The sequence below is a fragment of the Xenopus laevis genome, chromosome 1L, assembly GCF_017654675.1.
Source record: "Xenopus laevis strain J_2021 chromosome 1L, Xenopus_laevis_v10.1, whole genome shotgun sequence".
Classification (NCBI taxonomy): domain Eukaryota; kingdom Metazoa; phylum Chordata; class Amphibia; order Anura; family Pipidae; genus Xenopus; species Xenopus laevis.
In genome coordinates, this window is record NC_054371.1 from 91,227,424 (window position 1) to 91,241,813 (window position 14,390).

The 14,390-nt window shown below is 41.3% G+C and overlaps 1 protein-coding gene across 2 annotated transcripts in view; it reads left to right on the plus strand.

Annotated features, from left to right (window-relative positions):
- The window catches only part of aff1.L (AF4/FMR2 family member 1 L homeolog), a 107,115-nt gene that overhangs the window by 12,654 nt on the left and 80,071 nt on the right, over positions 1–14,390 (plus strand). For both annotated transcript variants that reach the window (XM_018253237.2, XM_018253226.2), the window contains exon 2: positions 12,488–12,608. In XM_018253237.2, coding sequence (XP_018108726.1) covers positions 12,488–12,608 — 121 coding nt within the window. The remainder of the gene's footprint in view (positions 1–12,487; positions 12,609–14,390) is intronic.

Below are 14,390 nucleotides of genomic sequence, written 5' to 3' on the forward strand. Positions count from 1 at the left end.
ACAAACACAAATCTGCCTAATTTGTCTGTTTTTATGGATTCAAATCGAAACGGTACTGACTTGTGGATTAGGAGCGCCACCCCCGAGGAATGGGTAGAATAAGGGGCATGGTACATCCAGCCAACCCAGGGGCGCTTAAGGGCCAGTGTCTTTACACCTAGCAGGTGAGTTTCTTGTAGGAACATAACCTTAGCGCCGGATTTTTTTAAGGTAATCAAGAGCCAGCCTACGCTTAATACTATCATTCAGGCCCCGCACGTTCCAGCTAATGCACGTCAAAGACATTTGTACGAGTTGACATATTATATACCTGAGAGAACACAAATCTTGCAAACATGACGACATACCTGAACCATATGCAGCTGACACAGTCTAAGCTACAAAACATACCCCAATCCCAATCCACCCTCCCCACCCCTTCTGCCCATTCCCCCAACTTGTGGCAGAATTTTTCCCAAACTTGCATATCTGCTTAGGAGCGTGAACTCACGCTGGGCCAATATAGGCCGTGAACTGGTAAATACACTTCACCCAGAAATTGGTGATAGACACTTGTAATCCAAAGTTAACGCATCTCAGTCTCGGACGCTAAAGGTGAACAGCACTAGTGTTGCGAAATAGGATTATTTGAGGCAACACCTAGGGCAAAAAGATCTTACCGTCCCCTTCAATGTCCAAGCTTTGTGATATATGATAAAATACAATTTTAAGGACTGTAGCGGGCCTGCTGGTGCACCCGGTACTCAGGGTGGTATGGCACAGTCCCGACAGACGCTGAAAGATGAGGGGCAGTTTAGGAAAATGATAACTTGGGAGATAACGAGAAAAAAACAAACTAAGTGGAAGGGAGAACTCCCCCACCCACCCCAAAACAGTACTCACGGGGCACTCTCCAAGTGCCGGATTACGCCAGGAGGATGTAGAGTGGGCCTGCTCCTTCTAAGGCCTGGGTGTTTCATGCCCGGTTCTGCTGGGTATCCAGCCAGGCACTCAGCTCAGTGGGCGATGTGAAAAAACGGGTCTGGCCTTCTGCGATGACTCGTAGCCTGGCGGGATATAACATCGCATATTGCAGATTGAGGTCACGTAGCCTCCGCTTCCCATCAAGGAACTTCGCTCTTTGGCGCTGGACCTCCGCAGAGAAGTCTCCAAACACCGAAATCCGTGCATCTTGGAAGTTGAGGGCGTCCCGCTTCCTTGCCATCGTCAGAACACCGTCACGATCCCTGGCGTTGAGAAGGCGCGCAATCAAAGGGCGCGGTGGGGCCCCCGGTATCGGGGCTCTGGTGGGGATCCTGTGGGCCCTCTCGATGGCAAACATTGTGGAGAAGTTGTTTCGCCCAAATTGATCTATAAGCCAGGCTTCCAGAAAGTTCTCTGGGGAATTGCCTTCAGCCTTTTCAGGGAAACCAATAAATCGAAGGTTGTTGCGTCGCAACCTGTTTTCCAAGTCATCCGACTTGGAGGTGCATGCGACCACCGCTTGTTGTAGGTGCTGAATACGCTCAGGCAGGGGATGACATAAGTCCTCCACAGAGCTCACCCTTTGTTCCAAGGCCGCCGTCCGTTCCCGCACCTTTTGCAGATCAAGCTTAATAATAGAGAGGTCAACTTTGATTTCCTCCGTCTTGGAGCAGATAAGGCTGTTGCTAGATTCCGTTGATGCTCTGATTTCAGCCAGCAGGTCTGCTAGGGTCGGTTCTTGCGAACTACCATCTGCGTGGCTTTGGCCTTCCCTTGCATCCGGCCCGGGAGACTGCTCTCTAGCGCCATTTTGATCAGAGAGATTCTCCCGCGCATACTTTTCAAGCTTCGATGCAGCCTCCGAGGCTCTCTTTACTGCCCGATTTTGCCCCATCAGTGTTCTTAGGGGTAGTCCGTCGGTAGGGGTTGCCTCTGCTGCCGTGATTCTGCTGTTCGTTCAGGATAAAATCAGGGATAATGAGACCGATCACCGGAGCTGCACTAACTCACGTCTATTCACATGCCGCTCCAAGCCACGCCCCCTCAAGCAGGACTTTTACTTTGAATCATGGCAAGAGCGGTCCCCGATTATCTGTAAATTATATTCTTCTAAACAATGCTTAATGATTCCATTCTTTACCATCTGTGCTTATGGCTGTTGCATGTATCACTTGATTTATTTAATCTTGTATATAACAAAAATAATATACCACTTAAATATGATGAAAACTTGGAATTACATGTTAGAAAAGGATTCTTTGCCATAGTGGGTGCTGAGTATCACTAAAGGGAAAACACTCAAATCATGTTTTTGCATAAAATTATGTAGAAAGGCGATTAAAATGATTTCTCTTGTTACCTACAGTATTACTGTATATCAATCGGCATTCATATTGTTTGACTCATACACTCTTTTGTTAGACCGTTCAATGAAATATGTTGGTTCTTTAAAAATGTTTATTAATAATAATAATAATAATAATAATAAATGGTTTGCATTTGCTGCATATCGGAACTGCAAAGCAAATGTCCATAATTTATATAAGCTGTTCAGTGCTTTCCACATAGTTTACTGCAGATCTTAAATATGATCATTTTGAAGGTAAGCTACCTTTGTAATGATATCTGGATTTTCCACACTCTCTGGGGGAACTTTTCTTCAACATCTGTTGCTTACATTGTGGGATTGCTAATTAAGACCTTTCCTTGAGGGAGTACAATCATATCTTTGTAAATACTGTCGCTTGGTTCCTATTAAATTGTCTCAAGCTTCTTGTGTGAACTAAGGAATTGTAAGCATAAGGAAAAATCTAAATGATATGGAAATTCAAAGTCAATTCTGTTCTCTCAAGGAAATTCCATTTTCTTAAATAATTTCACTGTAACAAGGGTATGTGCTAAAGAAAAACAATGCATATTTGGGCTAATCACAACCCTTGATAATAGAGAAGTCTTTGCAATTTTATATGGCCATAAATGCCCTGAATACATTTAAAGTTATTTCCAAATCAGCAGATGTTGTGATTTACCTGTTTGCTTGATTACACTTTTTTTCCCCTTGTATAGGCTTGTCTGAAAATAATGGCCAGTAAATAGGCTGCACTGGGGGCCCTCAATATTTTATCTAGGCTAAAACAGGCCTTCCCAGCTAGTTAAGATAGATCACGGGTCATGTTGGACTCTCTCACCCAGGATGGACCTTTACTAAGTGGAAGAGTAAAGGTGTTGCTGTTGTATGAAAATAAATATAGAGGAATCCAGATTTTCTTGCACTTACAAACAGAACAAAGGCCACCAGGGTTAATACAAGAAATATTCAAATATGAGTTGGGGCAAACCGGACGTCACATGGAAAAAATTTTTTTGTGCCTTAGTCACTTAGTCATAGGCTGATATCATTCAAAATGCATGTTTTTTTTTATAAGTTAAAGACACATGTACACTATTGTCTTGTCACACCCACCACCTCCTCTTGCTGCTAAGTTACCATCGTCTACTGCCTCCACCTTCTGCCAAGCTGTGTGCTCTTGGAAGAAAGCAGTGTGTAGTATAACCTGCAGGAGAGGCGCTGAGTAAAAAAGAGGAGGAGGGGGGATATTTCATTTAGATGGGGCACACAGTATTTACAGAGAAGCATAATCTGACGTACTGAGCTACCTTAAGGGTAGTGGCACACCGAAAGACTTGTTGCCCGCAATTTTTTATTTGTGGCTGCCGGCCACAAATCACCTGAAAATAACTCTCAATTGCCAATAATTAAAATCGCTGGGGGTATGCCCAACAGATCGCTAAATCACCCAACATTTCTAGCAATAAATTGGGCTTACCGACAGTGATTTAAATTATTGGCAATTTCGGCAGATTTGTCATCCACATGCACACATAAAAAATCATGGGTGACAAATCTTCTGGTGTGTCACTACCCCAAAGAGAGTTACTGAGGGCCAATACACACATTCTTCAGCAATTTCATTGTGCACTTGCCCCCTCCCCATTTTGGATCTGAATTATTCTAGCATCCACAGTGATAATGACAACATAATCATCAACCCACTTTTTTAAACCTGGCAGAAAGACATCTGCCAGATTTTTGGCAAGATATTGAACGGGGCAGTCTGATGGAGGGACCTACACTGCCCAATAAGCTGCCACCTTACGTGTAATAGCTATTGAATGCAATATCTGCCATTCTATTCTCTGCTTTTATTGCTGGTTCGAACTATTTAAACAAAGTTATAAAAGCCAGCTCTCCTCCAGTCAAGACTCCAATTTCCACTATGCCTTACAATCCAGCGGCTATTTCATTTCAAAAGTCGGAACAAGCCATGCAGAGAAAAGCAAGTGACGGATACAGTATTGCTTTCAGTACCAATTACATTTAAAAGTTTAAAATGTTTTATCAAATTAATCTGTAATAAATGTATATTGGGAAGTTGCTTAGAATTCAGTTTTCTTTTATAAGGGCAAAATGTTATTTTTAAGTTTACACTTCTTTAATGGTGTGAAGCAACGTAAGTGCATTTTAAAGGAACACATATGTACATTAATGAGCATGCCACCCCTGATGTCCACCCATTCTTACTTTATTAACCCCCTTTGTACTAAACTCAAACTTGTCATCCCAACGAGAATGCTGAGCAACAGCATGAACTTATATTAGTATTTTTGATGCGTATCTGTTACATCCATGTATATTTGAGGGAATTGGGGGTTTGGTTCAAACCACAAGTCCAAATGCATACTTTGAATCATACAATGAAATGTCTCATAATTAATGATAAGGGGCTAAATTTTTACTATTAAAGTTCCAAACCTGCATACAAAAACCTGACTTAATATGGGTACAAGAAACCCTCTTTAGAAAAGGGGACCCAATGTGCCTTCAGAACTCCACTCCTACTCCAATGGTCAGAGTGGCTTCTGCCCCAGGCAAAAAAGCATATTGCTAAAAATGACCATAACCTGTTATAGATGAATGGTGTGATTCGAAAGGGAGAGCTCTTATATTGATCTGTAATGTTAAAAATGTTCTATACCCTGCTGCCTTCCAACCCGCTAGAATCTAAATCGCCGGCAGCGTGACACTTGGGGGGAGAATTACTAAAGGGCGACGTCAGTATTGCTGGCAACGATTTACCAGCGTTACCACTTTCAGGCACTTTGCCGATTTACTACCAGACGCACACATGTAACTTCGCTAGTGAAAGAGACAGGTGCTCATTTGCACTCTATCGCCAGGCAAATTTTCCCAAAAAACGCTGGCGTCTTTTCCTTTTTTCAGAATGATAGCCTGGAAAAGTTTACTAATCTCCACGTGTGTCTTTGCCCTTACCCTACAGCCGGAGATTATTCATACTATACCCCCTTAAGGAATATTCCAAGATACATACATGCCTCTTCAATGCTACCCTTCTCCTCCAGTATTTCCATTAGCCCAATCTTATAGACTAAACACAGATCTGTGATTCTGGAGCTAAATTATTACAGTTGCACAAGGGAAAAGACCTGTTGGAAGTTGGTACCAGCACTTTGAGCAGACCTAGAATTTAATCCGGTTCTGCACAAAGGAGTACAGGGATATTTTAAAGAAAATTATACCTCTAAATGGTGTGCACATTCTGGGACGAATAATACAGCAAAATGTCAAGCTCAACAGACAAGGGGCACAGACCAGGAGAGACCTTTGCACTCAACTGGTGTCCCTGATGACTCTCAACAAGTAAAACCCTACAAAACGGAGAGCTAAGCAGATACAAGCTATCAGGGAACAGTTGAACACAATGGATCTGGCCAGTTGTTATGCTGTATTCATCAATTGGGGGTTTCTACCTTGATTGAAGCCTAAGGGACTCGCCCCAGTTCACATGCAATCATATACAAAAAATTCCTTTATCAAAAGATAACTGTCCCAAGGCTTTTTTTCTCCAGTTAAAAAAACATTTTATTTAGATTCACATTAATAATTCAGATACATACTGACCCCACAAGGCCAACCTTACGTGTTTCACACCCTCCGGCGCTTAGTCATGGGTGTGTCTGTAAACAGCATATCCTATGCAGCATTTAAACCCTATTAATCCCTCCCATTTTCTTTAAAACCAATCAAAAGTTAAGAGGGATTAACCCTACTTTTTCAATATGTTCCCAAAATTTACCTCTGTGGGATGTTCGTATCCTATTCTATGTATCTCAAATTGTAAATTCAAATAGTATTTCAAAGTTATCAATGTTCATAAAGGCAGTATAAAACGTATCACATTAAAACAGTATAATACCAAAGTAATTTATAAACACTTCTTTGCACAAGTTATTAATAATAAAAGCTGTCACTAGTTCTCCCTGTTAGAGATTTCCAGCGGAGATGTTTTAGATACTTAAAGCAAGTGTTCTACTTAACCTCTTCAAATATAACAGGTGACATCAAACTCATAATTGAGACCTAGGGGCAGATGTGTTCCCAAATGGAAAATCCAAAACACCTTTCTCCTTTCCAATAGACTCAATTGATCACCCCCTCTCACTCCCAATCTAACTCTTTCAATTCCTTGAATGGAGAAGAATTCTAAATCTCCCCCATTACAGACAGTAAAGTGTCTAGTGATATTACTCTCCTCTGCTGTTCGTGGATTTTTTATCTGACTCATATGTTCCCTTGCCCTTTCTTTCAATTTTCTAGTCGTGCACCCCACATATTGCATCTGACATTTGAGGCAGTTGTGATGCTGGCCTCCGTTTCTAAAACTGGAGCACTATTCTAAAGATAACCGGCCCCCTGATTACCTGGCAAAAACAAGTTAAAGGACCAGTAACATCACTTTTTTTAAAAAACATTTTTAGTTTGTATATAACAAAAAAAAAAACACCAAGGCATATTTAACTTTAAAATCGCAAAGCTTTTATTAAGAAATAACTCACTGAAACTCCACTTCTGCTCCTCTTCAGAAAAGGCGGCAGGGCGAGGATCCATCGTGCACAGCTGGATTTCTCCTCCCTGGCTATCAGCCCTTATTCTCCTGACAGCATTTGAAGGAGCGTGGGCGAGCAACAAGGGACACTAAGCTGTCCGAGGCACTGTGACACCAACTAGCCATTGGTAGGACCACTCCAAGCAGTAGCAGCACAGGAGTAAGAGAACCAGGTGTCCAACAGCAGCAGTAGCGCCGGCAGCGCAGGAGGAGGTTTCACCATCGGTTCGGCCTCGGCTCCCCCCTGCAGGCTTTACATTCTCCCGTGCTTTCTGTCACCAGTGTCTGCAGGGGCGCTGGAACCCTGTGTATTCTCTCCAGCTGCGGTGCCCGGTCTTCCCTAAGCCAGCAGGCCCATCACTAGTGCACCATTCAGGCTTTTTGAGGCTGAACCGCTGCCAACAATGCGTGGATTGTAAGGGTGCATAGAGCCATGTGAAATGTTATTGCTATCAATAACTTACTAGCAAGTATTCTTTAGAGCAGTGAGAGATTGAGGCCCAGAATGAATGATTCAATAAGAGCAATAAGAGAGTCGCAGCAGTAGCGCATGGTGTTTGTAGTGGCGCTGATAGAGACCTGCAATGAGAGCCAGTGAATTGGATAATTTCATATGCCCCAAGCTTGCGGCAGTGCGGCCACAGAAAGGCTGAATGGTGCACTAGTGATGGGCCTGCTGGCTTAGGGAGGACCGGGCACCACAGCTGGATAGAATCCACCGGGGCTCCGGCGCCCCTCCAGACACTGCCGATAGAAGGCATGGGAGAACGTGCAGCCTGCATGTGGGAGCCGAGGCTGAACCGATGGTGCTACCTCCTCCTGCACTGCCGGTGCTACTGCTGCTGTTGGACTCCTGGTTCACTAACTCCTGTGCTGCTTGGAGTGGCTCTACCAATGGCTAGTTGGTGTCACAGTGCCTCGGATGGCATGGTGTCCCTTGTTGCTCGCCAACGCTCCTTTAAATGCTGTAAGTAGAATATGGGTGATAGCCCGGGAGGAGAAATCCAGCGCTGCGCAATGGATCATTGCCCTGTCGCCTCTTCTGAAGAGGAGCAGAAGTGGAGTTTCGGTAAGTTATTTCCTAATAAAGGCTTTGCGATTTTAAAGTTAAATATTTCTTGGTGTTTTTTTTTTGTTATATACAAACACATTTTTTTTGGATGTTACTGGTCCTTTAAGAGACAGAGAGTTAAAGGAACAGTAACATCAAAAAATGAAAGTGTTTTAAAGTAATAAAAATGTAATGCATGTTGCCCTGCATTGGTTAAACTGCTGTGTTTGCTTCCTTCATAAACACTACTATAGTTTATATAAATAAGCTGCTGTGTAGCAATGGGGACAGCCATTCAAAGGAGAAAAGCCTCAGGTTACAGAGTAGATAGCAGATAAGCTCTGTAAAATAATAATGGTTTTATCGGTTTTCTAATTAACCTGTGCCGTATAGCCTTTTTTCAATTTCCACCATTTGTTAAACAGCAGCTTGTTTATATGAACTATAATAGTGTTTCAGAATCCGTTTTACCAGTACATGGAAACAGTACATCATATATTCTTACTCATATTTTTATTACTTTAAAACTTTTTCATTTTTTGGTGTTGCTGTTCCTTTAAGACCTTCATAGCTAAAATGTCCAAACATGTTTGGTGTACTTGTATAGGCCTCTGCTCATGTTTGTCACAACAATTTTTCAAATTAAAACTCAAATTCACCAGACTCAAATGTGTGCTTTTTTTTTTCTAAAAATTTGAGTCTCGAAAACATGGAAGAGTAAAATGTGCACAGCAAAATTGTCTTTTATTTATTATTTAAAATGAGTCTAACCAACTTAAAAAAAATTTGAAAAAAACTAAATTGAAAAAGCAAATTTTGCCAAGGACAACTCCCATTGACTTGTACAAGAACTCGACAGCGTTTAGAAGCTTACATTTTACATTCAATGTAAATCTCAAACATTTGAGTTTCAGAAACCATTTTAATTTGTGAATTTAGGCGAAAAAAACCTCAAATCATGGTAAAAACTCGAATTTGAACATTGATAAATTTGCCCCTCAGAGATCTGGCAAATAGTTTCTCTTTGTTCATGAATATCATTATTTTCTTTCTTCTTCTGACTCAACTTTTAAATGGTGGTCACTGACCCCCTTCTTAAACAAATGTCTGTAAGTCCGCACATTTATTGTTATGGCTACCTTGTATTACTCATCTTTCCATTCAGGCCCTTTTCTATTCATATTCTAGTCTCTTATTCAAATTATCGCATGGTTGCTAGGGTAGTTAGGATCCCAGCAATCAGATTGCTTAAATTGCAAATTAAAGAATTGTTGAATAAAAAGCTAAATAACTGAAGAAAAATCACAAATAATAACAAATGAAAATCAATTGCAAAATGTCTCAGAATATCACTCTCTACCTCCCCAGCCATTGGCTCATGAGCAACATGTTACTAACCAACCCCTTGGATGTTGATCTCAGTGGTATCAAAGCAGGTGCTTATTTTTAAATCTTGGCTTGGAGGCAAGTATTGGTTGGATAAAAAACAGGTGTACTCACACAGAGCCTCATATATGCTGTCAGTTCACATAGGACCCACCAAATCATAGCCCTTATTTGGCAGAGCAGGAATTTTTTTAATGCTTGTGCTCCTCAACTCTTTTTACATTTGAATGTGACTCACAGGTATAAAAGTTTGGAGACCCCTTCTCTACATCATTCTAAAAATTAAGTTACAAGTGAACAATTCCTTTAAATAGTAATTACATTTAGGGTACCTTGTCACACAACATGTGTCCTTGTTCCCTGATATGCCTACACAGCTGAGAAAACATAAAGCAGTCTGGCATACAGCACTGTAAACTAGCTTGTGATAAATGGAACAGAAAAAGCAAACACGTCAATGCAAACAAACATAGCTGTTTTTTGGTGATAAATGTGAACTATTAAAGGAATAGTTCAGTGTGAAAATAAAAACTGGGTAAATGGATAGGCTGTACAAAATAAAAAATGTTTCTACTATAGTTAGTTAGCCAAAAATGTAATGTATAAAGGCTGGAGTGAACAGATGTCTAATAAAACAGCCAGAATCCAACTTCCTGCTTTTCAGCTCTATAACTCTGAGTTAGTCAGCGACTTGAAGGGGGGCCACATGGTACATTTCTGTTTAGTGAGTTTGTAATTGACCCTCAGCATTCAGCTCAGATTCAAAAGCAACAGATATGACCCATGTGCCCCCCCTCAAGTCTCTGATTGGTTATTGCCTGGTAGCCAGGGTAACCAGTCAGTGTAAACCAAGAGAGCTGAAAAGCAGGAAGTAGTGCTCTGACTGACTTACTATACATCAAATCACTCCAGCCTTTATACATTACATTTTTGGCTAACTAACTATATTAGAAACATTTTTTATTTTGCACAGCCTGTCTATTCCTGAACTATTCCTTTAAAGGAACAATTCAATGTAAAAATAGCTAGCCAAATTGTAATGTATAAAGGCTGGAGTGATTGGATGTGTAACAATAGCCAGAACACTACATCCTGCTTTTCAGATCTCTAACTCTGAGTTAGTCAGTGACTATAAGGGGGGGGGGCACATGTGACATGACTGTTCAGTGAGTTTGAAATTGATCCTTTGCATGCAGCTCAGATTCAAAAGCAACAGTTATGAACCATGTGGCCCCCATCAAGTTACTGATTGGTTACTGTTTGGTAACCAATCAGTAGAAACCAAACCAAACATGCAAAGCACAAAATAGTGTTGTAGTGTAATCAAACAGATGTGAAAGCTTGCGGTGGTTTAAATATAGAACTAACATTCTATAAATAGTTGCAAGCATGGAGCGCAGATGCTTGCGTTTATAACTCCTGTTCCTTCGTAGAAAATCATAATAAAATATATTTAATTTCTTGAAAAACCATGACATTAATGAACTAGTGATGTGTGGGTTTACCTGCTGGTCTAGTTGGTTTGGTCCAGCCTCGCTGCACCATTTGTGGGTTCGGGTTGAGCTCTTCTGCCTGCTCTCCCCACCTGCAACTAGGGTTGCCACCTTTTCATAAAATTTCTACCGCTCGAAGGTGGGGGCGGGAACAAAAGGAGCGGGCTGTGATGTAAATGGCGCAGGACGCGCTGTGACATAAAAGGGGTTGGGGCCACATTGCGCGATGGCCAGAAGTCAGAGAAACGTTAAGTTTTAGCTTGGCAGGTGTTTTATTGGCTGGGTGGCAATCCTACCTGCGACCTTAGACTGCCGGCTTCCAGTTTTATAGGAACATGCCTGCCTACCACTCCCCTTTTGTGACATCATTGGCGGGTCTGTTAAAGGAAGAAGGAAGCCACAGGCGGGCGTGGGACGGGCTGTTGTGGGTTGAGATTTTCCCGACCTGAGTATCACTGTTCTGAACCAAAGCTGTCAGATAACCACTCTCTTTAAAGGAATTGTTCAGTGTAAAAATAAAAACTAGATAAATCGATAGGCTGTGTGAAATAAAAAATATTTGTAATATAGTTAGCCAAAAATGAAATGCTGGAGTGACTGAATGTCTAACATAATAGCCAGAACACTATTTCCTGTTTTGCAGCTCTCTTGGTTTCCACTGATGTTATCAGTCAGCAACCAATCAGTGATTTGAGGGAGGGGGGCATATGGGTCATAATTGTTGCTTTTGAATCTGACCTGAAAGCTAAGGATCAATTGCAACAGTTATGTCCCATGTGGACCCCTTTCAAGTCACTGACGTGAGAGCTGAAAAGCAGGAAGTAGTGTTATGTTCTTTTATGTTAGACATCCAGTCACTCCAGCCTTTATAGATCACCGTACATTTTTGGCTAATTATATTAAAAATTATTTTTATTTTCCACATCCTATCTATTTACCCAGTTTTTATTTTTTCACGGAACTGTTCGTTTAGGGTCAGGACACACAGGCAGATTTGGGGAGATTAGTCGCCCGGCGACAAATCTCCTCTTCTTTGGGGCAACCAATCTCCCCGAACTGCCTCCCCTGCTTTCCCGTCGGCTAAAATGTAAATCGACGGCAAGATGGCACTAGGAGCGATTTGTTTTTTGAAGTCGCCCAGAATTGCCTCACGAGGAAACATTTTAGCCGGTGCGAATGCAGGGGAGGCAGTTTGGGGAGATTAGTCGCTCTGAAGAAGAGGGGATTTGTCACGGGGTGACTAATCTCCCTGAATCTGCCTGTGATGATTACCTCCCTGCACACTCAGATCTGCATCTCTGTGGAGGAGAACAGCACATTAAAGGTTCAGTTCTACAGTGCAATGTAACTTTTAACATGAATTAATTATAAAGTCAAAAAACACGCAAGGAATGCATTATAACTACTGAAAATCTGTCCCTTTCAAAGCACACAGCAGAGTGCGAGGAGCTTAAACCAAATAATATTTAATTAGATGCATGGTTTATATAAATACGACTATTCCTTAAAGCAAGAATCATCTTATATTTGAATTGCTCTTGTGGTACAGGACTACTTCAATAATCTATCCTTTGTCGATGAAAAAACTGCCTTAATCAACATATATGTTTTGATTTTTTTATTTGCAGCTTGTACAATGAAGAAAGGAATCTGCTTCGACTCAGAGAACGAGAAAGACGAAATCAAGAAGTTCATCAGGAGAAGGAAACTTTCATTGACTGTGCTCCCCTGTTTCCCGAACCCTACAAGGTAGACACTAATAATGCTGATTTAGCAAAGCTAAAATGACTAATGATGGTGTGGATTTAAAAGCTGTCCTAGAAAAGGAATTGATGCATCAAATGAATTCATTAAAATTGTTATCTATTACTGTGTTATATGAAACAATAGTTTGGAGCAGGGGTAGGCAACCCGCGGCTCCGGAGCCTCATGCGGCTCTTCATCCTGCTTGCTGCAGCTCGGTGTTGTAGCTTTGCCTGTCATTTCGTCTATACAGCCCTCGCACCTGCTGGCGGCTTCTTGAGCGTGCGACTGCGGTAAGCTAATGGTTAGCTTACCGCGATCGCACACTCAGGAAGCCGCCAGCAGTTGTGAGGGCTGTATAGACATCCCAGGAGTGACAGGCAAGACTGAGCCTCAGCAAGATGATTCATCATGGACCTTACCGTGGTCACACACTCAAGACAAGAGAGGGAAGATCAGCATGGAGCTTCAGAAACAGAAGTCACATTAAACAGTTGGGAACACTAACATTTAACATGGCTATTCAGTGTTTAATTTATTTCAAAGTAGGCCTTCACATACACACTGCACTTCTGTTTGTTGTATTCTGTTGTTGTAACAGTTGTAATTAAAAAAAGGTTAAAACTTTTAAAAGTTTATAAGCTGTGCTATTTTTTGCGGCTCCAGACTATTTTTCTTTAGTGGAAGAGGGGGCAAAATGGCTCTTTTGATAATAAAGGTTGCTGACCCCTGGTTTGGAGTGAAAAAATAAACTCCCTTTACAAGCCTGGTGCATCTTGTGAAGGTATTTACAGAGCATTACTTCTTTGCATAGAAATGTTCAAATATTTGCAAGAATAATGCAATACTGTTTGCCTCCCTGAAGAAACCTTTATATGCTTTTTAAACTAAACTAGCACCAGAAGTGACCTCAAATAGATGGTGCTTGGGAATTTTACATTACGTTCAAAGCAATTATATAGTGGTATCATAAAACAATTATGCTACAGATGTAAGCAGAGGTCTCTGTTTCACAAATATACAAATATGTACTTGATAGTGTAAAAAAATCTTCCCTTTTAGTGAGGCACAAGTCCTCTTTGACATCTTAATATTAATTGTTTACAGATATTTAAATGTAAGCATAATGGTTATTATCATTGCCATACCCCTAGTACAGGTATGGGATCTGTTATTCGGAAACCCATTATACGGAAAGGCAGTCTCCCATAGACTCCATTATAATCAAATAATCCAAATTTTTAAAAATTATTTAGTTTTTCTCTGTAATAATTAAACAGTAGCTTGTACTTGATCCCAACTCAGATAAAATCAATCCTTATTGGAGGCAAAAGCAGCCTATTGAGTTTGTTTAATGTTTAAATGATTTTATAGTAGACCTAAGGTATGGACATCCATTATCCGGAATACCCCAGGTCCTGAGCATTCTGGATAACAGGTCTCATACCTGTAGAAAGTATTGTATGATCAGCTTTTAGCCCTTCCATGAATGAAGGGGCGGTGGACACAAAGTGCAACTGTGCTTTAACACGCAGTCTTGATTGTTTAATAAGGTAAATTGAAATGATGCGGATCGCATCGGAGCTCATCCAGTTCAACTGTGTCTTCCCAGCCGATGCCTTATCGAGAAGCCAGCCACTCCGCGCCGGTAAATCCGAAATGCAAAGAGAAACTCCCGCATGCTAGGCGCTGAACCAGGAAACGATGCGAGGACACAGGCGTGAAGAAAAGTTGGCTTTATTAAAACAAACACACAGGGGGAATCTTGCGGTTGATGTGCTGTGCTGA